This window comes from Mobula birostris, chromosome 10 (genome assembly GCF_030028105.1).
Source record: "Mobula birostris isolate sMobBir1 chromosome 10, sMobBir1.hap1, whole genome shotgun sequence".
In the NCBI taxonomy this organism is placed as follows: domain Eukaryota; kingdom Metazoa; phylum Chordata; class Chondrichthyes; order Myliobatiformes; family Myliobatidae; genus Mobula; species Mobula birostris.
Genome location: NC_092379.1, coordinates 131,834,994 through 131,862,105, shown reverse-complemented (window position 1 = coordinate 131,862,105; position 27,112 = coordinate 131,834,994). Strand labels below are relative to the sequence as shown.

Genomic DNA, 27,112 nt, shown 5'->3' with positions numbered 1-27,112 from the left:
TATTAATTTTCCATTTATAGGCAACATGGTAGTGTAGCAGTCAGCATAAATGCTACTACAAAGTAAGCGACCTGGGTTCAATTCGTGCTGCTGTCTGAAAGGAATGTGTACATTTTCCTCAGGACCGTGTGGGTTTCCTTCGGGTGCTCCAGTTTCCTCCCAACACTCAAAAAACACACAGGTTAGTAGGTTAATTGGTTACATGGGTGCATGGTCTTATTGGGCCTGTATTTCTAAACTAAAACTAAATTAAAAATTTAAGTTAAACTCAAGCATTTAGTACAATGAAACATCACTTGATCCAGCGTGGGAGATGAATACTGGTGCAAAAGCATGATGTACTCATGAGAATTCTGTGCCATCTGCCTATGCTTGCCTTCCCAATGGTCACCCACTCCATCTGCCTGTAGGAATTTGAGCTGAGATGCAAAAAACCTCCTGAAACACGCCATTTACAAAACACTTAGCCCTATGTTGCACTGTAGTCATAATAGCTGCTATTCATCTAAAATTCAAGACTTCAAGACATCCAGTTGGCAACAGTTCCTACGTCTAGTTATCTAGGACAAGCTAAACATCGCAGATTCCCCACATGGCTCAAAAAGCAATAATATTGTAATACTTAAATCAGAAACAACTTAAGTACAAACTAATCTCTGTACATCCATTATGAAATCTTGTTACAGTAAGTCACTCAATGAATGGGGCAAAATGGTAGCGTAGTGGTTAGCACAACAGTGTTACAGCATCAGGGATCCAGGTTGAATTCCTGTAACAGTCTGTAAGGAGTCTACATGTCCTCCCCATGACAGCATGGGCTTCCTCCCCCATTGCAAAGACACACAGGTTAGTAGGTTAATTGGTGACTCGGGGGCAATTGGGTGGTGCAGACCCATTGGGCCAGAAGGACCTGTTACCGTGTTGTCTCTCTAAATAAATATTCCAAATCCCAAAGATAAGAACATAAGCCACTGAGGCAGAATTAGGCCATTCAGCCCATTAATTCTGGTCCACCATTCTATCATGGCTGATGTAATATCCCTTTCAATACTATTCCCCTGCCTTCTCCTTATAACCTTTGACACCTGTACTAAACAAGAATCTTTCAATCTTCAATTTAAATATACCCATGAACTTGCTTCCACAGCTATTCACCTCTCTCTGGGTAAAGAAATTCCTCATCTCTGTTCTAAACAAACATCCTTGTATCCTGAGGCTGTGCCCTCTGCTCCTAGGCTCCCCACTATAAGGATACATCCTCTTCATATCCACTCTTTCTAGGCTTTTCAATATTCGACAGATCGCGATGAGATCCTCCCTCATTCTTCTAAACTCCAGGAAGTACAGCCCACAGCCATCAAAAGCTCTCCATATGTTAATCCTGTCATTCCCAGTGAAAAACAGTAATCCACTGAATCAATGCACAGGTTAAAACAGCAGGATTAGATTTATTAACAATTCAATTAACACAGATAAGCTAAATAATACAAACAAGAATCTGCACAATATTTTTAAAAAGAGAAAAAAGTTGATTGGTCCACATATAGTTAAAATGCCTTTTTTGAAATGTGACATGCTTCTGGGTAAAGTCATGGTTGCCTTTTGGTAGTTATTCCAGATGTGATATTGTATGTCATCAACACAAAATTCTGTTCACTCACGGATTTCAAAAGTTCTACCAAAACTAAAGCCTATGGGAGTTTCACAATACTTACCAAGCTGTAGTTTTCAAGGGGGTTAGAGCTATTTCTTAACCAACATGAATGACACATCACCAGTGTAAATGTTGTACAGAATGCCATTGAGAAGTCACAACACCAGTAAATTTTGTACCAGATGGGAGCTTGCATTCCTTCCAAATGCCTGTGAATACTTTGAGGAACTACATTTCAATATTCACACCTTGAAGAAAATCCTGTGATCTGCCTGGCTTGGTCCCCTCAGCATCATACATCTTTGTATTTCACTCAAGTTTTTAAAAATATAATTTGCATATCAAAGTAGGTATAAGAGTTGCTAATTTCCCAGATGCACCCAGCAGAAAGCAGACTGGCAACATTGATTTCATAATGGCCGTGACATTAAGTTACTCAAAAAAATGTTAATGTGGCTTGACTCTGGTCTCCGAGTCAGAAACACATTGGCCAAAACTTCACTCGTCATTGTCAACAGTGAATTAAGGTTGTAGTGTAGTTGAGTGAGTGGCACATTGTTGGAGGTAGTATGAGAGGGTAAACATCCCAAAGGAAAACGATTCAAAAAGTGCATTCTTCTGAATTAATAGCAATAAAAACAACTTTACTGATTGTTCAAATCATTTACTGTATTGGCAATTCAGTCTGTCCATCAGCCTATCCTCATTATGTGCGTCTTCAGACTATGCGGATTCACAGTTATGCGAGGAACCTATTTCTACCAATGTCTCGTTATATGCGTCCAAAATTCACAGTTATGCAAGCAGCACTGCCTTCCCGCCAATACAAGTCACGTGCACACGCTTCAGTCTCACTGTTGGGATGAGAAGCACCACTTTCCCGCCAATACAAGTCAAGTGTGTGCGCCTCACAATCTCACTCCCGCCACTCTCGCATTGGTTTTGGCAAGATGTGGATGCGCGATCTTAAACTTCTGTTGGTTTTACCTATGGTGCAGTGATTTTGCGCTTGAAATATTTAACTATGCCTCCTAAGCGGCCGATGTCATGTCTTGGGCCGTCAGCAGAGTGGCAGAGAACCGCTTTAACACTTGAAAAAAGTGGAAATTATAAACAGCGCGGCATCAGCTGAAGGTAACACAGCTTTGGGACGCTACTGTTGGGAACAGAATCTTGCCTTTAAAGTTCTTTTGTTGCTTGACAATGCGCCAGCCCATCCTGAACATTTGGACAGCATTCATCCTAACATAATGGTGCTTTTTCTGCCGCCTAACACAACATTGCTGATTCAACCACTCGACCAAGGTGCAATCCACATTCAAGGCGTACGTTTCTTTTTTTTTCTTTACGGTGAACTATCTCTCAGATGCTGCAAGCAACAGACAATTTTGAAAATCCCGGGAGTTTACCAACAGTGAGGGAATGGTGGAAGTCAGAACACTTGGTACAAATGGCGATGGACGTGGACCCACGTTTAAAACGGAGTCAGCATTTCATTCGTTCCCTGCCATCAACCCTTCTTCTCTACAAGCAAATTTATGCTGAAAAACAAAATGCTGCCAAGCAAACAACCCTCACCACTTTATGCAAATCGCTGTAATCTTTCTGCTGCCAGCAGTTCTAAGAGTTCTGTGAGTCTTCCTTCACCCCTTGCTGTGCTTGATATTATCCTGACGACCACAACCACCATGTAAAGCTGCCCGACACCACAACAACCACTCATCTCCCGGAGTGAACACACCTGCCACTGTTGGTGAGTACTGTACACCCTCAGATGTTAACTATGATTTATTACATTGAATATTGCCTTAAGTTGATTAAATATAATACAAATGTTGTTTTGTAGTACTGCTTTTGTGTCGTATTGCTATAAAAATGTGAATAAGTTACAGATAAAACATATTTAGGAAGCCCTCTGGAACGCATCCCTATTTTCTCCATTTAAATAATTGTTCACATTATGCATCAACTTCGAGGAACGTATCCCTCACATGTAACGAGGATAAGGTGTACTATCTGGTGTGGTTTAGGCCTGGTGCTGAATTCTGGTCAGCAGGCTTTAGGAAAGATGTGAAGATCATGGAGAACTGCTGAAGTGATTTACCACGGTGAATTTGAGGATGAGGAACATGTTACTGTGGAAACATAAAAGCTGCTGTTGAGCTCTACTCGAGAGAAAGAAAAGTTCAGACAGTGTTCAAAAAAGTAAGAGGTTCAGCTACTAAGAAGTTCTTAGAATTAGTGGAAAGATCAAATTTAGATGGCAGATGTAAATTGATCAGAAGAACCAATTGTAGCAAGCACAAGGATTTTTTAAAAGAATAGTTAAAATCTGTAACAAATTGCCTAGGAGAGTGGGGGCAGCAATGTCATCTATGGCTCTCTAAAGGGTATTTACCTTGAAAGAGAAAACACATTGAAAATCAAACCAGGGTAGGACTAGCAGGGCCAGAGGAGTGTTATGAACAGAGGAACATAAGAATGTAAGTTTGCTGAAAGTGGCATCAAAGATAGATAGGGTGATGAAGGTGGCGTTTGGCATGCTGGCCTTCGTTAGGTGGGAAATTATGATGCAATGATACAGGACATTGGGTGAAGCATTTGCAGTATTGTGTATAGATTTGGTTGTTTTGATAAAAGTAAGATGCTGTTACAATGGTGCAGAATTTCCTAGCCTGGGATCCACAAACCCCTTGCTTAATGTATTGGTCCAAGGCATAAAAAAGGTTGGGAACTCCTGTTCTAGCACAACAGATTTATCAGGATGCTGTCTGGACATAGAGACCTGAGGTACAAGGAAAGGTTGAAAAGACTAGGATTTTATTACTTGCAACATAAGAGATTGAGTTATGGCATTATAGAAGTGTATAAAGAGCACAGACCGGATAAAAGCACAGTGTGCTCCCCAAGCAGTGGGTACTAAAAACAAGAGGACATAGATTTAAAATCAGAGACAAAAGATCTAAAAGATTACGAGGAGCAACTTCATCAACCAAAGGTGGTGCGAATTTAGAAAAGCTGCCAGAAATAGTGGCTGAGGTCAGATTCAGATTCATTTATTTCATCAGATTCTTTGAAACAGTGAAATGCGTTGTTTGCGTTAACTATCAACACAACCTAAGGATGTGTTGAGTGCAAACTGCAAGTGATGCCACACATTCCAGTGCCAACATAGCATGCCCACCATGTTTTGCTGGCTTCATGCTGACTCCTCCCAGTTAGACCCTGTCTATCTAAATGCTGGTACAAGCTGTCCCTCGAATTCCCTGCAGCAATTTCCACTGCTGATGACAGGCTGACCAGCATGTAGTTCCCCAGTTTGTCCTTGCTATCCCTTTTTAAACAATGGAACAACATTAGTCAGCATCCAGTTTTGAGGAACTTCACCAGCAGCTAAAATGAAGCAAATATCTCTGCAACTTCCTCTCTAGCCTTCCAAAAAGTCTGAGGATGCACTTAGTCAGGTCCAGGAAATTTATCCATCATACTGATTTATAAAGATGCAAATACCCCTTCCCTGGTAATATAAATGCCCTCCAAAACATCTTTACTTGCTTCCCTTGTGCTTGAACAACCACGATTTTCTCCTCAAAGACTGATGAGAAATGAAAAACGATCTGATGCTTTCCAGGCGCATGTGACGAATAAAACTCTTCTTGGGCTTCCAGCTGGGTACAGGTATCGATTATAACTGATGTTTCAATGACAAGCTCTGCCATGTTCATCAGGGATGATGCGTGGGCCTGTCTCGTCCAGTGGTATTTATACCCCTGTAATCATCCTTCCTGATCCGATAGACCTCATCCAATCAATGTTTCCATTCTCCTACCTTATTTACAACCGAATTCCAGTTCTTATTTAGAATGAGACCCACATCAAGGAGCACAGGTGGTGTATCCATTTGGGTAACATGGAAAAATCGGTGGTAGCAGAACACTGCAACCACAATGGATTGACTTCGACAGCACAAAACTACTGTGCTGCGCCAATAGCTTTTGGGACTGCTTGGTAAAGGAAGCCACTAAAATAAACCGAGAGGAAAAGAATTTTAATAAAGGTGAAAGTATCTCTCTTACTAAGAACTGGAATTTAATAGTAAACAAGATTTAAGCAGAAACATGATTGGATGAGGACTAACCAATCAGAAGGGACGGACTACGGGGTATAAATACCATAGGACAAGACATGCTCAGGCATCATCCCTGACAAAGACAGCAGAGTTTGTTCATCGAAACGTCAGTTATAATCAATACTTGTACCCGACTGGAAGCCCGAGTAGAGATCATTAAAAATCCCACCCATTCTTGCGGCTTGAGGCATAGGCAACCTCCCTGATCTCTAAGAGGTGATGCATAAGGGTAGGACAAGTCCACAAATTAGGATTCCAAACAGAAGTAGGCCTACTTGAGGGGGAATTAGACAGGCTCAACCAGTCAACCTCCGCTAGATGCTGTCTAATTCCCCCTCAATGGGAGTAGGCCTACTCCTGTATGGAATTCTAACTTGCAGACTTGTCCTATCCTTGTCCATCACAATCTTTAACTAACAGAACTATGATCACTGAGAATTCCTTCCTTTGCCTTTACTGTGTCTCTGGTTACCCTGAAAACTACACCTGCTTTCGCTGGCTACAGTTCAAACTCATTACAACTAGATGTTTCAACTTTATCTCATGACTTGCTTGTGCAGAATTAACCCCCTCCCCCCACCAATTTAGTTTAAACCCTCCAATGTAGCATGAGCAAGTTCCCCTGCAAGGACACCAGTCTCTCTCTTCAAGATGTCTCCTTCTGTTAAGCTCCTTAAATTGTCTATTATTATTCATAACTGCATGTGGAAAGAGAGTGGTGAACAATCTGGTAAATTTGTGATTATAATTACTATGACTTTTTAATTTTAAACTCTAGATTAAATGAATTAGATTTTAGATTACGAGAACATTCAGTCCTCTTTTATTGTCATTTAGAAATGCATACATGCATTAAGAAATGATACAATCTTCCTCCAGAGTGATATCACAGAAAACAGGACAAACCAAAGACTAACACTGACAGAACCACATAATTATAACATATAGTTACAGCTGTGCAAAACAATACCATAATTTGACCATGGGCACGGTAAAAAAAAAGGTCTGAAGTCCTGATCAACTCCCGAGTCCCCAACAGCAGGCGACAAAAGGGAGAAGCTCCCTGCCATAAACTTCCAAGGCACCAATAACTGCTGATGCCTTGGAAGCAGCCAACACCGAGCCCGTCCATCCGAAAACTTCGAGCATCCGACCAGCCCCTCCGAAACAGCCTTCCAAGCTGTATTACTGTGGCGGAATTTAAACTGAAGTATCTGAATTGTTAGTATAGGTTTCTGGATTATATGTTTGGTTCCTCGAAAGCTGTATTACCACCATGCCCCATTGCACAATCCATTAAAATGTTTTATTTGTAAATGAAGGTTTCGTATTTTCATTAAATTCTCAAAAATTCAAACATGAAGACAAAGTTACACACACAAAATGCTGGAGGAACTTAGCAGACCAGGCAGCATCTGGGAATACAGAGTTGATGTTTCAGGCTGAGATCCTTCATCAGGACTGTCTGGATGAAGGCTTTGCCTTCATGTTTGCATTTTGAAGAGTGGGGCAGGTCAAGTTACAGCTGGCAAAAACTGGATAAAATTTTAACTCAACATTTCCCTCCATGCAACTTTTTAAAAAACCTAAACCAGAGCTTTCTCACTGTCAAGCTACATCAACCTTCAGAGCACTAACCTTAGAACCTCCAGGTAAAGTCGCTGAGTTCCATTCCCTGGCTTTTCACTGGCAGGGGGCAGGCTTGCATTAGAGTGCTTCTGAGGCATGCTACTCCCTTCTCTGAGGTTGAGAAGGAAGTGTGCACTTTCTGGCACGGACAGAGGCAGGAAACACAACTCTACAATGCCAAATCACAAAGCAAATCTGGTGGTAACTTGATGAACCCAAAGAGCTCCAGCAAACAAATGCAAATCATTTCTGAATATTTGCAATGGCCCACAGCACAAGCTTTCTAATTTAGCACTGATTAGCAAATTAATTCAGAGGGGGCCTACAGGAAGCCAAGCAAAGGAAATGGCAAAATAGTATCCTTTTTACATCAATATATCTGACATTTAGACTAAAGTATATTCACGGTGCATTATAGCAGCGTTCACTGCTTTAACTGGAAAACCAAAACTGACTGCTCAAATTAGAAGCTCTTTTATCCTGCAACACTTAACATAAAAATTCAAGAACTCTCAGAAAAATGGTTATTTAAAGATTTAAAAGATTAGCTTTATTTGTCACATGCACATCAAAACATCCAGTGAAATGCGTTGTCTGTGTCAATGATCAACACTGTACACAAGAATCTGCCGGGGGCAGCCGCAAGTGTCACAGGGAGAATGTACAAACTCCTTAGACAATGGTGGGAATTGAACCTTGATAGCTGGCGATGTAAAGTGTTACACTAACCACAATGTCACACTACTATGCCACCCTAAATTACAAACTGGGTATTTGTATTTAATCGGGCAACAAACCTTAGTGGCTCAAGCTGCGAGGCAGCAGTTCTACAGGCCATTTCGCTGTGTTACTTTTTTTTATCTTCTTCTATTCAAAGTCACAGATCTTTCATTAATGGGTTTAATGCAAAACTTCCAAGTTGGCCTTGACATCATGTTCGGAAGCCTAAGATCTCGGGGCTCTGGAGACTGGCGGATCAAGGGTCGGTGTCACAGCAGGAAACTAGTGTGTCGTCGGGGAGGCTGGAAAATCTTTCGCCGTGGGCCTGAAGACCCAAGGTCTGTGCGATCTTCAGACACAGAGCTCGAAAAAATGACAAAATAAGACTCTTAACATCGTAAACCAGTGGGTTGTTATGTAGCCCACTCACTGTTAAAATGGGGGACATCTCCCTCTCCCTTGCCAGGGACAGAGAGAACCTGTGGTATGTCACATGTCAGATAAAATCAAGTCAAGTTATTTTTTATTGTCATTTCAACCATAACTGCTGGTACTGAACATAGTAAAAAATGAGACAACGTTTTCCAGAACCATGGTGCTACATGAAGCAATACAAAAACTACACTGAACTACGTAAGAAAAAAAACACAAAAACTACACTAGACTACAGTCCTATCCAGCACTGCAGAAAGTGCATAAAACAGTGCAGGCACTACAATAAATAATAATAAATAATAAACAAGACAGTGGGTACAGTAGAGGGTATAGTAGGTTGGTGTCAAGCCAGACTCTGGGTATTGTGGAGTCTGATGGCTTGGGGGAAGAAAATGCGAAGCCTTTGGAGTAACTTTGGTCTGTGTCTTTGCTATTGCTTAGCACACACTTGGGCTCCGTGATGGTACCGATGCGCTTTTTTTGCCGGTGGGAGGAGGGGGGATCGTTGCTCGCTGCCACTTACTCACGGGAAGGAGGAACTGGTGGGGGGGACTTTGGGGTTCTCATGTTTAACAGTCATCCATTCTTTGGGACACTTCTCTGTTTTCGTGGATGTTTGTGAAGGAAAATATATTTCAGGATGTATACATTTCTCTGCATTAAATTCGACCTTTGAACATGACCCCAAATTGTCTGTGACCTATTCCTGAGAAATAGGTAGACAAGTTTGCCTCATTAGAAACAGATCTCAGATACTGTAATGCAGCAGCATTTCAAGACATGGTCTTGAATTAATGACTGTGTGGATGTGATTTAGGTTCTTCTAGATGGCCTATTTTGCATTTCCTCACATATGAAGCTGTTCAATATCTAAGCAGTTGTAGCTCCTAAGCTCTGTAAGTTACACTGCCCCAACTCCCCAGTAAAGGTTAATTGCAGTGTCATGAGAACATTCCCATGCAACTTCAGGCATCAGAATGAGTGAGGGTAGATTCAACAAGAGTTTGTAATGATGCAAAATAATTGCCCAAAACCTCTCTGGCTCTGAGGGTCAAAGACAATATCAGGTCTTAGACAATATTAGCTGGATCTTAGATAACAATCAATGCTTGGGTGGTCATTGATGCTGTGGTTTTTGACTGCATTCATGTGCAAATACAAGTAAATGGCTCCAACGTTATTGTTAAATCCCCAGCCCAGATAACCCCAGTGTTCGCTCAGTGGAAGTCAAGCTGCATTACGCTTGTCTGCACACTGCTGCGAGCTCGTTCTTGCTGACAACATTCACAAACTCAGGGACTTGGGATATTTTATATTTTTGTGGGACTATGTTTACTGCCGTCTTATAAGTGATCCATGTGCCTTGTGCTGTGTATGACTGTTGTTACTGTAACTTGCATCTTGGCCCCAGAGGAACATTGTTTCGTGTGACTGTATTCATGTCTGGCTGAATGACAATTAAACGTGAACTTGAAATGCCCATTACGTCCGAATGAAATCAGATGATGTAACATTTGGATTTGAAAGCAATGAGTCAAAACCTTACTCCAGGGAACCAAGGGTCATTCTGGACTGACAGGTCATTGCAACGTTTTGCCCCGTAAAATCAGTGTAATAAGAAAGACATTACATTTATATAGCACCTTTCACATCTCTTTCAGGATGTCCTAAATCACTTAACAGCCAATGAAACACTTTTTAACTGCACCACTGTTGTAATGTACAAATTAAGGAAGACAATTTGTACACAGCAATGTCCTACAAACAGTATTGTGGCAATGCACATATCACTTGATTTGTAATTTCAATTGAAGAATACATATTGACCTCGCCCAATTCTTGAAGTTGTGGAACCTGTGATGTTCACTTGTGAGAGAAGATACCAAGGGTGGCACAATAGCAAAGTGGCTAGCGCATCACCTGACAGTGCAGGCAGCCCAGGTTCAATTCCTGCTGTCATCTATAAACAGTTTGCACATTCTCCCCATGACCACTTGGGTTTCCTCCCACATTCCAAAGATTATAGGGGGGTTAGTAGGTTAATTGGACACATGGGAGTAATTGTGTGGCGTGGGTTAATTGGGCTGGAAGAGCCTGTTACTGTGCTGCACAGGTGTCCCCTGCTTTTCGAATGTTCGCTTTACGAAACCTCACTGTTACGAAAGACCTACATTAGTTCCCTGTTTTTGCTAACAGAAGGTGTTTTCACTGTTAGAAAAAAAAGCAGCGTACGCCCCAAGCAGCCACTCTCCCCCTGATTCAGAACTGCATTCTAGCCGGAATTGCTTAAACACGTGCTTGTGAGCATCCGTTTGCAAGATGAGTTCTAAGGTATTGGAAAAGCCTAAAAGAGCTCGTAAGGGTGTTACACAGCGTAAAACTAGACATAATTAAGCGTTTTGATCGTGGTGAACGAAGTAAGGACAAAGTGAGTTTGGCTTGTGGAAGTTAACGAAGATGATGTTGAAGAGGTTTTAGTATCCCATGACCAAGAACTGATAGATGAGGAGCTGATGCAATTAGAAGAGGAAAGGATAACAATCAAAACCAAATGCAGTAGCGAATGGACCGAAAGTGAAAACTGAACGTGAAGCAACTGCGTGAGATTTTTGCTGCGATGATTGCAGAAAAGTATGAACTTAATTTTGAAAGGGTACGTTGGTTTAGGGCATATTTGCAGGATGGTTTGAGTGCTTACAAAGAACTGTATCATAGAAAAATGCGCGAGGCTAGCAGTCAAGCATACTGTCGTTTTTCAAGCCTTCCACATCAGCCACAGCAGACAACGAACCTCGACCTTCCACATCGAGGAAGGCAGACACAGAAGAAGATGACCTGCCTGCCCTGATGGAAACAGACGACACCCCAGTGACCCACCACCCCAACCCCCAGGCCGCGGACAGATACCGATTCGTGGAGAATGCAGCAGTAGCCGGGACGCACCCAGCACATCTTTAAGACAAAAAGCCGAAATAAACAAGCTAATTAATTAGGTGCCACCCAGCATGTAAATGTTGGCCCAGATCAGAGGCAATCTGGGCCAACCGCTGTACTGTTGAATGCTTTGCGGATCATTATCGGTCGGCAGCCCAGAGGGTGGGGGCCACTGCACCACCCCAACCTCCGACGACTCAGCCTAACACACCATCATCAGTGTGCTCTGCGCTGTCTTCCCGATTCCGGTAGGTAATACTACACTGTACATACATTATTTCTACTTTATATAGGTTGTGAATTTTTATATGTTATTTGGTACAATTTGGCAGCCTCACAGCTTAAAGGTTACTGGAGAGCGCTTGTGCCGTGCTTTTGCCGAGAGCGCTTGCGTGAGATTTTCGCTACGGAGAACAGTTCAGGCAATGATTGTAGAGAAATATTTCTACTTTATATCGGCTGTGTATTTATCATATCATGCCTGCTTTTACTATAAGTTACTGTTATTTTAGGTTTTATGTGTTATTTGGCATGATTTGGTAGTTCATTTTTGGGTCTGCGAATGCTCACAAATTTTTTCCATATAAATAAATGGTAATTGCTTCTTCGCTTTACAACATTCTGGCTTACGAACCGTTTCATAGAAACGCTCTACCTTCGGATGGAGGGGGAAACCTGTATCTCTAATATATTAAAAAAAAGGCTCATCCAGGAAAATGGCCAATCCAACAATTAAATACTTCCTCATTGTGCTCTGAATTGTTAACCTAGATTGTGGTGCTCAAGCTACTACAAAAAATAATGTGGTAACATCTGTCCTGCCCGGTTCTGTCCATACTGCACCAACTGCCGCCACTGGGCTATAAAAGTGCAGGAGCAATGTGTGGTTAAGTGCCTTATTCAAGGACACAACACGCTGCCTTGGTTGAGGCTTGAACTCTCGACCTTCAGATCACTAGTCCAACGCCTTAACCACTTGGCCATGCGCCACAACTGAAGTATAGCATACAACTCTGCCGACCCCACTATACAAAGGATACTAAGGTTTTGAGGAGGGTGCAGAAGAATTTTACCTAGATGCTGCCTGGATTTAGAGAACAAGAGGTTGGACAAATTTGGGTTGTTTTCTCTGAAGTGGCAGATGCTGAGGGGGGATCAGATAGAGGTTTAGAAGATTAAAGTAGGCAGTATCTTCTTCCAAGGATTGGAATGTCTAATACTAGAGGGCATGCTTTTAAGGTGAGAGGTGGTAATTTCAAAGATGATTTGAGGGGCATTTTTCTTTTAAACTCAGAGAGGTGAGTACCTGGAATGCACTCCCTGGGGTAGTGGTAGAGGTAGAGGCAGAAACATTAGGCAATTTTAAAGGACATTTAGATAAGCATGTGAATGTGAGGAATATGGAAGGATATGGACATTGTGTAGGTAGAAGAGATTAGTTAGCCATTTGATTCATAATTTAATTGGATAGGGGACAACAATATGGACCAAAAGGCCTGCACCTCTGCTGCAAGGTTCTATGTTCTTATAGCCCACAGGAAACATATACTTTCAAACCTCACCACTCTCCAAGATGATTACAAAAACTTTTATACCATAGTCAATATACACTTAAAAAAACAATGAATTCTATTTCTGATCGTTAGTGGGTTATGAAACTGGTTTGAATAGTTGCTGAACAATTTTTAATTGTTTGCCTTCACTTTAGGAATTAATTACAATTATTTTAGTCAGGACAAGAAATACATTGTGTTGGACTAAAATAATCACTTCACTACCACTAAAAGTTCATAGGCACCAACATTAAACCTCCTGTTAGCATAAGACAGTGTTTCACAACACCTGGTCAATGTACCTAACAATGCACAAATTTGAACCATATTTTAAATATTCTGTTGGCCTTGTCATTCTTTAAGTAAGTTACATGCTGCAGAAAGACACAAAACAAAAGGCAGCATTGACAGAACACCTACAAGTGGCACTGAAGCAGTTACAATGACTTGTTGTTTCTAGCTTATGGCACTGAAACCTCTTTTCTCACAGAATCAATAAATTAAAGGTTACTTAGATTCCATCCTGGAAATACAGCGTACAAATTTTGGAACTTGGCAGATAAAGTAAATCTTCCACTTTTTGTATGACTCATGGGCAGGTGTTTGTCTGAAAAACTATTGACAAATTTGTTTTCACTGACTGAACTTCAACATTCAGCACAAATGAAAACAGAAAATGCTGGAAACACTGAGCAGGTTATGCAGCATCTTTGACTATAAAAATAGTTAAACTCATCCAAAAAAATAGCTCTGCAGTGTTGGCCAAGATTTTGATACTCATGTTTCTCAACTGGGAGTCAAAGATCCTTCAGAAAAATATATACAACCTAAAATAAATTCTTATTGAAAGGTCATTAACCTCACCACAGATGTTTACCAGTAGCATTTTCTGACTTTATTTCAGATTTTCAGGATATAGGGTCTTTTGCTTTTGGATTCATATATCCATTATCTTTTAAACTTTACAATTTCAAAATAATGCGATTTGGAAACGATGTACTGGAATACAAATATATTGGATATAACTAGGAAAGATTTCTGAAAAGAATAATGTCTATCAATCAACCAAAACGGTATCATGAGTTTGAGTTTCAACTCCTTTTCTTATCTTATCATTGTCAAATTCACCAACCAAAGACATAAACAAATAACTGTGGAGTTCTAACGACTGCAAGTTCATTACTCGATTTATTAGCAACAAGAAGTCTATCCTCAGAAACATTTTATTTGGTTTAAAGATCTTTCAGGTTGCCTGCTCAATCTTTCCTTTTCTAATAACGTGGTCCAAACCAGTTCAATCTTCCTTGATGCAATAACTGGTCAATTCTTGTGTTTTCCTTACAAATCTGTCTTCTAACTTCCCAACTGTTTCTATAGTATATTTCAAACCATGTACAGTACTCATGCAGGAGAGGGAAACTATTATCCTATCAAAGCAAAACACAAGAGCTAATTAAACTTGCTAAACCTAAACAAGTTCCTTAATACTGAACTATGACCCCATTACCGAAAATCCCAAAAGAAAATTCTCAACTAACAAAGCTCAGTCTATATGACCCAAAGATAAGAAGACATCCGTTGTCTGAAAGCCTTGAAACACAAAGCTAAAAAAAATTGCACAAACTCTTCCTGAATCTGTTATAGCAAAAGCCATTTCCATTAATTTCTTGGATGAGTTAGCTGCCTTGCTCACAGCAGAAAAGATAGAGGCACGAGTTTTAGTGATTGTAAAAGGAAAAAAAAACAAGAGTTAATCATGGAGTTTCCCACTAATACACCACGAGGCCATAAATGAGCTTCACCGGTAGCCACACAAAGTCAGAAAAAAAGCAGAATATTTGTTTCAGATCCAAATCAAATGCATTTAGACCATTTTTCTTCACTTTAACTATGAATGATATACACTGAAAATTTAAACTTGGATTAAGTTGTGTTTTTTTTTGCAGAGATGAGTCTATTCTTATTTCATTCATTCTAAAGCCTATGTAAATGAGAATGATTGAAACCATACGTGCGAGAATTGAGACCTCTAAGCAATTTGTACTATACACATGGAATAAATGGCATACATGGCTTTATTCTTATTATAGGCTAAGAGACAAGAATACAAAGAAACCAAACAACTGAAGAACATATTTTTCAGCAAATCTAAGTAATGTTTAGCTGGCCAGTGGCATAGTGGCATCAGCAACAGACTTCGAAGTGAAAGAGCCCAAGTTCAAATCCGGCCGGCTCTTTGCATGCTTTCCATCCGTGCTGGGTTGAGTATTGAGCTGGCAACTCAAACTCATAATAAATAGTCAAATGCTACGGAAACAGCAATAATACCACGCAATGCATCACAAGGCACAAAAAGGAACAACAACTAAGTAATGCTGTCCAGTAAATAAGGAATAAGATTTGATTTCAGGATAACGATGCATCATGAAATCATTATCTTCCCTTCTCTATTCTATACTAGCATGTGTTATTCTGGATTTTCAGCATCTGCAGAATTTCTTGAGTCTATCAATGTATCTCCCCCTTTAAAACATTCCTTAGAGTTTAGCCTTGACCAAGCTTAAATTCATCTACTGCAATAACTCTTCATGGACATGGCATCAAATTCATTTTAGTAATGCTACTGAGAAAATCTTAGAATATTAACCTACATCAACACAACTATGTACGCACAAGTTATTATTGATACAAATGCTGTTACCACTAACAAAAAAATCCTCACTTATTAAAAAATAAAAACATTTCACAGGAGTTAATTGTTGTTTGGATCTGTTGGCTGAAAGTGTAAGAAAGTAATTGTACACAATCACTTTTTAACAATACTTTTCATTTTAATAATAAAACTTCTGACATAAGTCTTTCACTAAAAACACTTCAAAACCCCAAAAATTAAAAGAGGTCAGATTGTTAGCTAAAACTTGCAATTGCAGCATTTCAAGCCAGATTCAATCTTCTGTTTTTCCTGATTCCTCTTTATGACCAATCTGATCTCAAACTGTCCAGGTTAAATTTACATAGTGCCAACTTGTTACCACTACTATGTAATTTTATACAAAAAAAAAATCAGGCTTTAAGAAAACTAATTAATTGATTTGTCCAAACCCTTCAAAGGAACTCAACTTGATTTTGCATTTTGCAAGATTAACCATAACAGTTAAGTGCATAGGGTTACTTTGCAATCAATTCTGGATCATACTTAGTGCACCAAGAAACTATTTGGTTCAATAAAGGAAAACATTAACCAAAATGTAATTATAATCTCTTTACCACATCTTACATAATCTACAAAATTCACAAAATACAAAGCAAGAAAGACCCATCATGAAAATGCAATAAGTATGTACAGCTACAGGTTAAATGAAAAGTTTACTTTTCAAACAATTACTAAATCAGCAGTAAGTGAAGTTTAGCTTGGATGCAATGACTAGAAACTGATCCTTTTGTGACAAGTGCAGTGAGTACTTCAAAGGACAACTTCACCAGCACAAGGACACAAAAGGAGCAACAGTAGGCCATCTTGCCCCTCAAGCCTGCCCTATCGTTCACTGTGATCATGGCTGATCTGCCTCCATTTGCTGCTCAGTTCCCCACAGCCTGATTGTTGAAAAATTCATTCACCTCCTCTAAATATCTCATATTGAATGGCAGCCATAAGACATTGGAGCAGACTCAGGCCATTTGGCTTGTTGAGCCTGTTGTGCCAGCATTGGGGTGGGAGTGTGTGTGGAAGAAACAGGCAGGTGGGTTACTCATGCACCTTATTTTTTGTTCTTGTGCAAGTGAGAAAATAGACGTACTACTCCTTTAGTTTATAATGGGTGGAATTAATCATACAGATCTCAATGAGACCAGCATTGAAGATCAACGTTAGGATTATGAAGAATAGAGTCTCAAATCATGAATTGTCATCCAAATCAACCCATTTCAATACAGCTGACTCTAACACACCCTTGAATCTTGGAGCAGCATGGTAGTGTAGTGGTTAGCACAATACTTTACAGTACCAGTGACCCGGGGTTCAATTCCCACTGCTGCCTTTAAGGAGTTTGTACGCTCTTCCCATGACCTCGTGGGTTTCCTCCAGGTGCACCGGTTTCCTCACACAGTCCAAAAGACATACCAGTGGGTAGGGTAATTGGTCTTTCTAAATTGTCCCGTGATTAGGCTAGGATTAAATCGGGGGATTGCTGGGTGGCATGGCTCAATGGGCCGGAAAGCCTACTCCACGCTGTATCTCGATTTAAAAAAATTAAAAATAAATAAATCTTTGTTCAATTCCTAATTTTACCAAAGTCTAATTTTCTCTCAGCCTCTACTTCCTCAGGAGGCTAAAGAAATGTGTCAGGTGCCCTTTGACCTTCAACAAATTTTAATCGAAGCCTCTTAGAAACCATTCTGTCTGGGTGCATAACAGCTTGAATGGCAACCACTTTTCACGTGACTGCAAGAAACTGCAGATACTTGTGGACACAGCTCAACACATCACAGGATACAGCCTGCCCTCAATGTCTATACTTCTCTCTGCCTTAGTAGAAGCAGCCAGCTTAATCAAAGACCCCCTCCCTCCAACCCTAGATATGTTCTCTTCTTCACTCTCCCTTCAAACAGAAGATACGAAAATTTGAAATGCGCCTGCCAGACTCAAGGACAACCTCTATGCCAGCATTATCAGATTCTTGAAACAACATCTTGTAAGATGAACTCTTGGCCTCACAATGTATCTGGTTAGGATCTTGCACTTTATTGTTAAACTGCACTGCGTTCTTTCAGTAGCTTTTGCATTTTACTGTGTATTGCTGCTGTTTTACCTTATTCTGGCTCAATATACTTTGTAAAGACTATCTGTATGAACAGTGTACAAGACAAGCTTTTCACTGCATAATGGTACATGTGACAATAATAAACCAGTCTTCTTATAATATCCCTGCTTCAGTACACTATGCTTCCTATTTAAATGTTCCACATTGCAAGGATTTACAAATATATGACCTTATGTAGAAATCCCTACTACCAGTTCAAACGTCCTGGCCGCCTTCAGCTCTACCTCAACTCTCATCCTCTGATCCTTGACAATGACCTCCATAAAAAACTGTTTCCAGCTATACCAAATTAAATATCTATACGAACTTTCTTTCTGACTCACCCATACTAACTTTCTTTCTGAACTCAAATTGAAAGGTAATTTCTTAACAAAATCCTCAACTTTCTTTTTCCCTACCTCTTTAGGGTCCATTTGACGCTCTATCATCTGAAATTCACAGGAAAAAAACCTGAAACAGGTTATTCACCCTTGTAGCTGTTCAGGCACAAGTCATTTAGCTCAATTATTCTGCTATGGTATTTACTTCACAGGTGTCCTTAACATATGGCCACTCTGTTCCATGTTCCCCACTCCTTCAGTAACTCCTTCTTAAATAACCATGCAATCTCTGAGTCAACAAAATTGGTGGCGCACTCCGTAGCATCTCAAGTACCAAGAGGATAAAAAAAATAAAAACGTAGTACATAGAAAAGACAGAAACATAAAAGATAAAGAACACAGACTTTGGCCCTTTGGCCTACAATGTTGTGCCTATCTTTTAACCTACTGCACAATCAATAATCCTTCCCTCCTACATAGACCATAACCACCGGTTTTTCTTTCACCAATATGTTTATCTAAGAGTCTCTTGATGCCCCTGACGTATCAGCAAATTTATCTATTTTTTAACCAATTTTTTGAATACCTAAATTCCTAGTACTGAAAGTTAAATGACAATGCATCTCATCACATTTTTTTTAAATCCATTGAGATACAGTGTAAAATGTTAGAAACACTTGGCAAGTTAGGCAATATCATGGAGAAAGAAACAGAATCCACATTTGAAGTTGAAGCTAATTAACATTTTTCTTAAGATGTAGATAGGTCCTACATCAGTGGGACCCTTATCTAAGAAACAATGTGCCTGCATTGGAAAGGGGTCCAGAGGAAGCTCACGAGAATGATCCTGGGAATGAAAGGGTTAATATCTGAGGAGCGTTTGATGGCTCTGTGCCTGTAGTTGCTGGAGTTTAAAAGAATGAGTGGGTTATCTCATTGAAACCTATCGAATATTGAAAGGCAGAGATAGAGTGGATGTGAGTATTCAGTCATTGAGTCAAAGCTCATCCTCAGAGCAAAGCTAGCTTTTTTCACCCTGCTCTCTTAAATATGCAGTAGTTTTTCTCTAATTGCCCTATCACTTACACCAAGGATAATTTACAGTAGCCAATTAACCTATCAACCTGCACTGCAAACTGGAATGCTTGGGAGACCACGCAAACTCCACACATATCAATGAAGGTCAGGACTGAAAGAAGCAGCAAGACAGCAACAAACTGCTATGCCACTGTACGGCTGTCTTTTCTCATAGCAGAATCAGAATCGGCTTTATCATCACTGACATATGGCATGAAATTTGTTGTTTTACGACAGCAATACAATGCAAGACAAAATTATTATGGTATAAGACTAAATAGTATAAAAGTGGAATAGTGAGGTGGTGTTCATGGATCTTTCAGAAATCTGACAGTGGACAGAAAAAGCTGTCCTTAAAATATTGAGTGTGGTACCTCCTCCCAAATGGTAGTAATGAGAAGAGGGCATGTCCCAGAAGGCAAGGGTCCCCAATGATGCCCTGGAAAGTAAACGTCCCCAGTGATGAATGTCACCTTTTTTGAGGTGCCACCCCTCTGATGCATTGCCTTTTGAAGATGACCTCAATAGTGGTGAGGTTTGTGCCCGTGATAGAGCTCACTGAGTCTACAACCCTCTGCAGCCTGTTTTGATCCTGATAACCTGCAGAGTATTCCAGCATTTTGTAGCTGTGTTTCAGATTTCTAACTTCTACAATTTTTATTTTCATTTCCATTAAAACACACTGTGCCCCAACGAAAATCCCCCCTGGTTTACATATCATTTATTCACACATAGAGCATTCTCCACCCCCACTCTGATGAACCAGATCTGACAGGACGTCTAAAACATGAAGTATAACACAAAAGATAGCTTAGCAAAGATTTATGGATGCCTCTCTACACCTTCCAACGAATATGCGAAGCACTGCACTGACAACTATATGTTTGCACCACACCACGTTGCAGCAAGAACTGTACAATCTGAACCCACTTTGCTTTACAGATGACTAGACATATACCTTGTGTTGCTCTGGGCTTGACAAAGGTTTAAATGTGATTAGTTTTTGACTCAAATCACTGCCTCACAATGAGTTAGCAACTTTGTTAAAAAGACAAATCACCCCTCAAACTGTGACCCCTCCCCCATATTCTCAAACTTGTTAGCTTTCCAGAAAATTCTTTTCACTACAAAGCCTGAAACACTTAACTGTTTCACCTCATTGATGCTGCCTTTCCCAAAAAGTGTCTGCAATATTTTAGCACTTTTATTTGTTGAGATAAGAGGCATTTTAGTTAAATTCCTCACGTCATATACAGTACTGTGCACATCTTATCACATATATAGAAAGGATGCTTAAGACTTTTTGCACAGTACTGTAGTAATTTTACGTATTGCACTGTGCTGGTGATGAAACAAAAAAACAAATTTCATGACATATGCGAGTGATGATAAACCTGATTCTGATATGGATCGCTATTGCAGACCAAGAGTGGGAAGGGGGCAGGGAGAGCAGAAATCATGATTGGGAGAAGGGGAAGGAAGCACCAGAGACATTCTGTAATGATTAATAAATCGATTGTTTGGAATCAAATGACTTCGTCAGGTGTCTCAGAGCTGAGTATGTCTGTACCTGCGCCACCCCTCATGCCTGGCACTCCGTCTCTGCCACCTGACCCATACTCCTCCCGATGCTCCACCCTTACCAGAGCTGGGAAGCTGAGCCTGTATCTCCTTCACCAAACAAAATCCCAACTCCTTACTTCACTCCTCCCCTTCCCAGTTTCACCTGGAGTTTCTCTGTCTCCTCCCCCCACCTTTTAACTCTACTCATCTTTTTTTCCTCCAGTCCTGCTGAAAGGTCTCAGCCTCAAATGTCAACTATACTCTTTCCCATAGATGCTGCCTGGTCTGCTGAGTTCCTCCAGCATTTCGTGTGTGTTGCTTGGATTTCCAGCGTCTGCAGATTTTCTCGTTTGTTACAAACTCGCTCTCTGCTCCACGGTTGACAAATACAGTACGTATACGTATACCCTAGCAATTTACATATGCCTAAGACTTTTGCACAGTAGTGTAAAATCAATTAATGGCAGTCCAGTCTTCATTCAGTGATCCTGTCATTTTTCACATCAGTGACAGGAGACTTCATTTTCACATTCATGTCCAGCAGAGGTCACTGGAGAGCAAAACAACCATAAAGCAGGGGAACTATGGGTAAATTTAATTTTAAATAAATAATTATAAAATCATATAATACCTCAAGATAGAAACAGATCCCACCCCTCATGAGGTCAATGAAATTTTTTCCCCAATTCTTCAAAGGCATTGGAACTAGATAGATGTTTGTCTTCAAAATCAAAGCAAATGTTTTTGGACAGAGAATTTAACTTGCTTGTCACTCACTGTAAAATGACTTACTATTCATTCAAAGCATATGGTAATATTTTAAACACATTAAGGAGAATGTACAAGAATACATTGCTCCTAAGGAGGAACATGAAGGGGAACTTCCTCACTCAAAAGATGGTGAGAGTGTGGACCAAGACGCAAGTTTGATTTCAGCATTTAAAAGAGATTTGGATAAGTACATGGATGAGAGAGTAAGGAGGGATATGGTCCGGGTGCAGGTTGATGGGACAAGGCAGAGCAATAGTTTGGCGCAAATGTGATGGGCCGAACGGCCCGTTTCTATGCCATAGAGGGAGCACAAAAGTTGGAATGCCATCTTTCAAATGATATACCTATCCTCCCAGGTGACCGCATGGTGATAATTGGAGGAGCTATGGAGATAAAGGCTGTCAAAGGATAGATCAGTTGAAAATTTCAGAGAGAAATGCCAGATGGAATTTAATCCAGACAAATGTGAAGTTCAGCATTTTGCAGGATGCTTGTGCAAGAAAACATCAGTGGTGAGGCCCACCCAGTTATTGCAGAATGTCAAATTGGCACATTATGATCTATAGACGATATAGCCGAGCAAACTGGTCAAACCAGCCCAACCTTGCTCTATTTGCTTGACTCTCAAAATTGTCTGGAGTTGACAAGCAATCAACTTGAAGTTATTACTACAGATGGGCCACTATTACAACTGTGCATCTTGCCATTGGGATATAAACTGGGGGTGTTGTAAAAGAGGAAGGAAGTGACACTTAATATGGACTACTGTGGAAAAGAAAACAAAAATTACTGGCAAACTACGGAAAAGTTAATTGATTTCATTGATATATAATTTTTCAGTATTTCCCCATATTAAATACACAATGGAAAATGGTCTGAATTTAAATATACCTACGGCTGATTTATGCCATTGTGAGCAACATGAATTTTACCAACGGGCGGTGTGGGCCAGAAGAGCCTGTTACTGTGCTGTATCTCAGAATAAGATCAGCACCAAGCAGTACTATGAGAGAACTGGCACCACTAAATATTATGATTGAACTTGTATCTCAGAATAATTTATCTAATGCTCTGGTATATTAATACACTAGCTATCTTTAATGCCCTACTATGCAAGATGCCAACTTATACCAAATTCATGTTCCACAATGGTAAATTGTATTTAATTGCAAGTCCAAATGGTGACAGGTCACTGAAATAGCTATAACACACATCACCAGTCAATGATAATTACTTTTTCCGAGTGTTTTTTCGTAAGCTTAACACAGTTGGGTTAAGTCTATCATTTCCAACCCTTCATTGATTATCCTCATTTATAGGGAAAAATGGATAAACTACCCTATTTATGCATTTAATGACTGAGGAGCACCTGTACAACATACTTTACAGCTTGAGCAACAGACACAAAATACTGGAAGAACTCAGCAGACCAAGCAGCATCTATGGAGAAGAGTACAGTGTCCTGATGAAGGGTCTCGGCCCAAAACACTTACTATAATCTTTTCCATAGATGCTGCCTGGCTTGCTGAGTTCCTCCAGCATTTTGCATGTATCGCTTGGATTTCGAGCATCTGCAGATTTTCTCTCGTTTATACATCTCGAGCAGCAAAGCAAAATATTGCAGCAAGCTAGGATATGCAAATCAGTATTCTAAGACAAGTCACAGAAGTATCAGAACAATGCTTTCAAAGCAGCTATCCAAAAGACACTGGAAATATTTTCACAGAGAAGAGGGCTACTTAATCATTCTTACCCATGTTTAATTTAGATCCCTCTTGAGATTTCATTATTACAAGTTCCCATTTCCCAGCACAGTACCCCTGTGAGCCTGATACATTTTCTTTAAAAGTGGTTTTACAATACATGCTCTTGCCATTTCCTCTTTGCAGATTTTTTTTTAAGATAGCCAAAATCTGATGTACCCTTCTCCTTAAATGTGCATACATGATTAGAAAATTTAAGGGAGACATTACCTTTAATAAAGCATGGTTATGTAATATGAAGGCAATTAAACTTTTCTTAGGAAATAATAAACAAAATAAATTATTCATATAATGGCAACTCGCCTGATAACAGAGCCAATTACTTAGGAAACCAAATCTTAGCAAATAGCAGGACCACCTTTAAGCAAATGTCTTTGTTGCATTCAGAATTAATTTATCAAAGATGTCGTGCATTTGCAAAATGAATCCTCCCCTCCTCCTAATCCAGGAGACATTCAAAAATTACCAATTTAAATACCAAGCATTTCATTTTAATTAGAACAAAGTATCAAACAGATGTACAAATTCATTTTCAATAAAAATGCCAAAACCGTAAGCAGATATTGCAACAACACATTTATATTTATATATCTTTTGTTAATCTCCTCGAAGAACATCGTTATAAGGCAGTGACCTCAAAGGCAATATAACTTTTCCAAAAGATAAGGCCAATGCACAAGAAAAAAAGCTTTGAATTTAGAAAATACAAATACATTAAATGAGTAGTTTTGACATTTCAAATCTATACCAGCCAAATAGAAACTACCCGTCAACATTTCTGTGGCAAACCTTTCGATAAAAGGCTTCCATTTCATGATTTAAGCTTTTGCTCAAGCAATCTAAATGGATCATATACGGTCACTATATTCAATCTGGATTAATCTTACAATTTATTTATTGGTAGAGTATATTAACAATAGAATTCCTTACCAATCCACTTGACATAGGAAATGCATGCTTTGTAAGATTCTCAAACATGGATTTTCTGCTGCGACCTTCCTGTTTGAGAGCAAACCTCAGGTTTCGCATATCCTGTGAAAAGTGAAAAGCAGCTATATCACAGTGTGCAAGATACAGGGCAGTCTAGATATAAAAGATAGAACATTGTAACGGCTTTTCAAAGCTACCATGATGCGGACAGTTTAACCTTGAAGCTTGGAATTGAGGCTTTGTAAGATAAGTTTAAAAAATACAGAATATTACAGCAACTGTGTTAAATTAGAGATCAAGTCATAAACTCAGGGATTAGATTACAAAATCCCTAATTCTTGGAAAGAATTAGAAAATCTGTAAATAGATTAAGGAATTGAATAGCGGAACCAAAATTAACATTCAAATTCATTTTAATTACCATTTGGGAGGGGCAGGTATTAAACGTAGGAAAAAAATTTGAACTTAAATTTACTTAATTACTGGGCATATGCTGGTTTAAATTGTACTCCTGAAACCTAAGCATGTGTTCCACTACAGCACATACAGTACTGAAGGAGTACTCTTCTGTTCAAGACATTCAATTAAGTTTATCCTCTCCTCAGGTGGACATTAATCTCTCCATGGCAATATTCAAAGGAAAAATATGTTCCTTCCAATCAGAAGTGATTTCAATTAAACGTGCAAGATCCCTGGAGAAGCTGCCAGATGGAAGCTGTAAAAATGTTTCTCTAGACTATGGGGTCTGTACTTAAGACTGAGATGAGAGGTTGTTTCCCTTTCTCAGAGGTTTCAGTGTCAGTAGAATACTCTACCCTTGGATCCACTGAAGATGTGTCAGTGGCTCACAGCTTGCTGAGAATCACGACTGCCCTTGTAACCAATGACATACCTCACATTGTCAAATTTCCTCTCACAAGGCAGCAAGACATAGGAGCAGAATTAAGCCATTCAGCTCGTCAAGTCTGCTCCACCATTCAATCATGGCTGATTTATTATCCCACTCAATTCGATTCTCCTGCCTTCTGCTTGTAACATTCAACACACTTACTAATGAAGACACCATCAAAGCCAGATTAAATGTACCCAATGACATGGCCCTCATGGCCGTCTGTTGCCTTCTGATAACTTCTCAATAATTTTTGCAATATTGTATGTCATCTTTTGCTTTTATGCTGCCTTTGACTTCTTTTGTCAGCAATGGTTGCCTCATCCACTCTTTAGAATGCAGACATCCCACCTATCCCGGAAGATCCGGGAGTCTCCTGCATATTGATAGTGGCTCCCTGACGCCCGGAAATTATATACAATATCCCGGAAATAGATTTTTTTGAGAGAGAGAGAGGGAGAGCAAGCATCCTGATTGGTCTCTCTTCGTGCTAAGAGTGGTCCCCAACCACCGGGCCGTGAGGAAACAATATGATTTGGTGATATGTAACGATATGAGTCATTTGCACCTTTCCTCATTCCCTGTCTCGCACTGTTAAACGTGAACGCACGCAAGATCATTACGCGCGTCATCCATGTCAGCACGGGAAGAAGATCAACTCCTCGAGCTTGTAAATGACGGCGGGCTGAAAAGTTTGTTTGACATAACATCTCTGCCAGCATTCTGGATCAAAGTCAAGGCTAAATATCCTGAGATAGCCACAAAAGCACTGAAAACGTTGCTTCCATTTCCAACATCATATCGCTGCGAAGCGGAGTTTTCCCACAATGAATGCAACGAAAACTAAATTGCGGAATAGACTGGACATAAGGAACCCCCTTCAAGTATCACTGTTTCCCAGCACCATTTGATGGGACCGTCTTGTTGCAGGAAAACAAGCCCAGGGCTCGCACTGATTCAGCGATATTGGTGTGTTGCAATGATTTTCTATGTTCATACGGGGAAAATATGCACTGTGTGTTTAATATCCAAACGTTACTTAAACCGGTCTGCGGTGCAAAAAATGTTGGGGACCCCTGCTAAGTAGACCTATCAGTTTTCTCTGTGGGCGGGCTTTACAGTCCACCTCAAAAATAATAACAGTGTTGCTCGCTGCACTGTTTGCAACAGTGACTTTTCTATTGCCCATGGTGGGTTAAAATGTAAAAGACATGTTGAGGTGAGTTTAACAGGTGTCATTACAGCATAGCTATTTATTTAAACTAGCCGGCTAGCTGCTAAAGAGCTACTCTATTGATGTCCTAAGTGATGAGGCCAAACTCCCTATAGACTTGCTTAAAGTTGTAATAGAATAAACATGATAATATAATATAAGCACATATTTTAATGTCACATTTGCTGCATATACCCAACTTGGTTTACAGATTAGACAAAATCACTAAACAAAGTATTACATACACCTTGGAGGTCGACGGGCGGGTGGGGGGGGGGGGAGGAGGGGTACTAACCTCCCTAAAATGGTGGTGATACCTCCTGAAATGAGTTTTTGCAAGGTGGGATGTCTGAGAATGCTGCTTCTACTTTGGGATGAACTGATTCTGCACCTTCAGAATTACTCCTAGAAACTCCAACCTTTGCTGTTCTAATATCATTCCTGTTAGTAACCCCTTCCAATCAGCTTTGGTCAGCTTCTCTCTCATGCCTATGTAGTTACCTTTACTCAGCTGCAATACCGATATATCTGATCTGAGCTTCTCTCTCTCTCAAACTGCAGGGTGAATTTCATATTATGACCAATGCCTCCGAAGAGCTCTTTTATCTTAAGCTCTCTAATCAAATCTGGTTCATTACACACCACTAATTCACACAGAATTGTTCACTGTATTCAAAGCCTTCAATATGATGTTGGAAAGAATTGCATCAAA

At 40.0% G+C, this 27,112-nt stretch overlaps 1 protein-coding gene across 1 annotated transcript in view; it reads right to left on the bottom strand.

The window, feature by feature from the left end:
* Positions 1-27,112, bottom strand: part of mtm1 (myotubularin 1) — a 154,167-nt gene that overhangs the window by 47,198 nt on the left and 79,857 nt on the right. Inside the window, exon 6 of the mRNA XM_072271003.1 lies at positions 24,299-24,400. Within this exon, the coding sequence (XP_072127104.1) occupies positions 24,299-24,400 (102 nt within the window). The remainder of the gene's footprint in view (positions 1-24,298; positions 24,401-27,112) is intronic.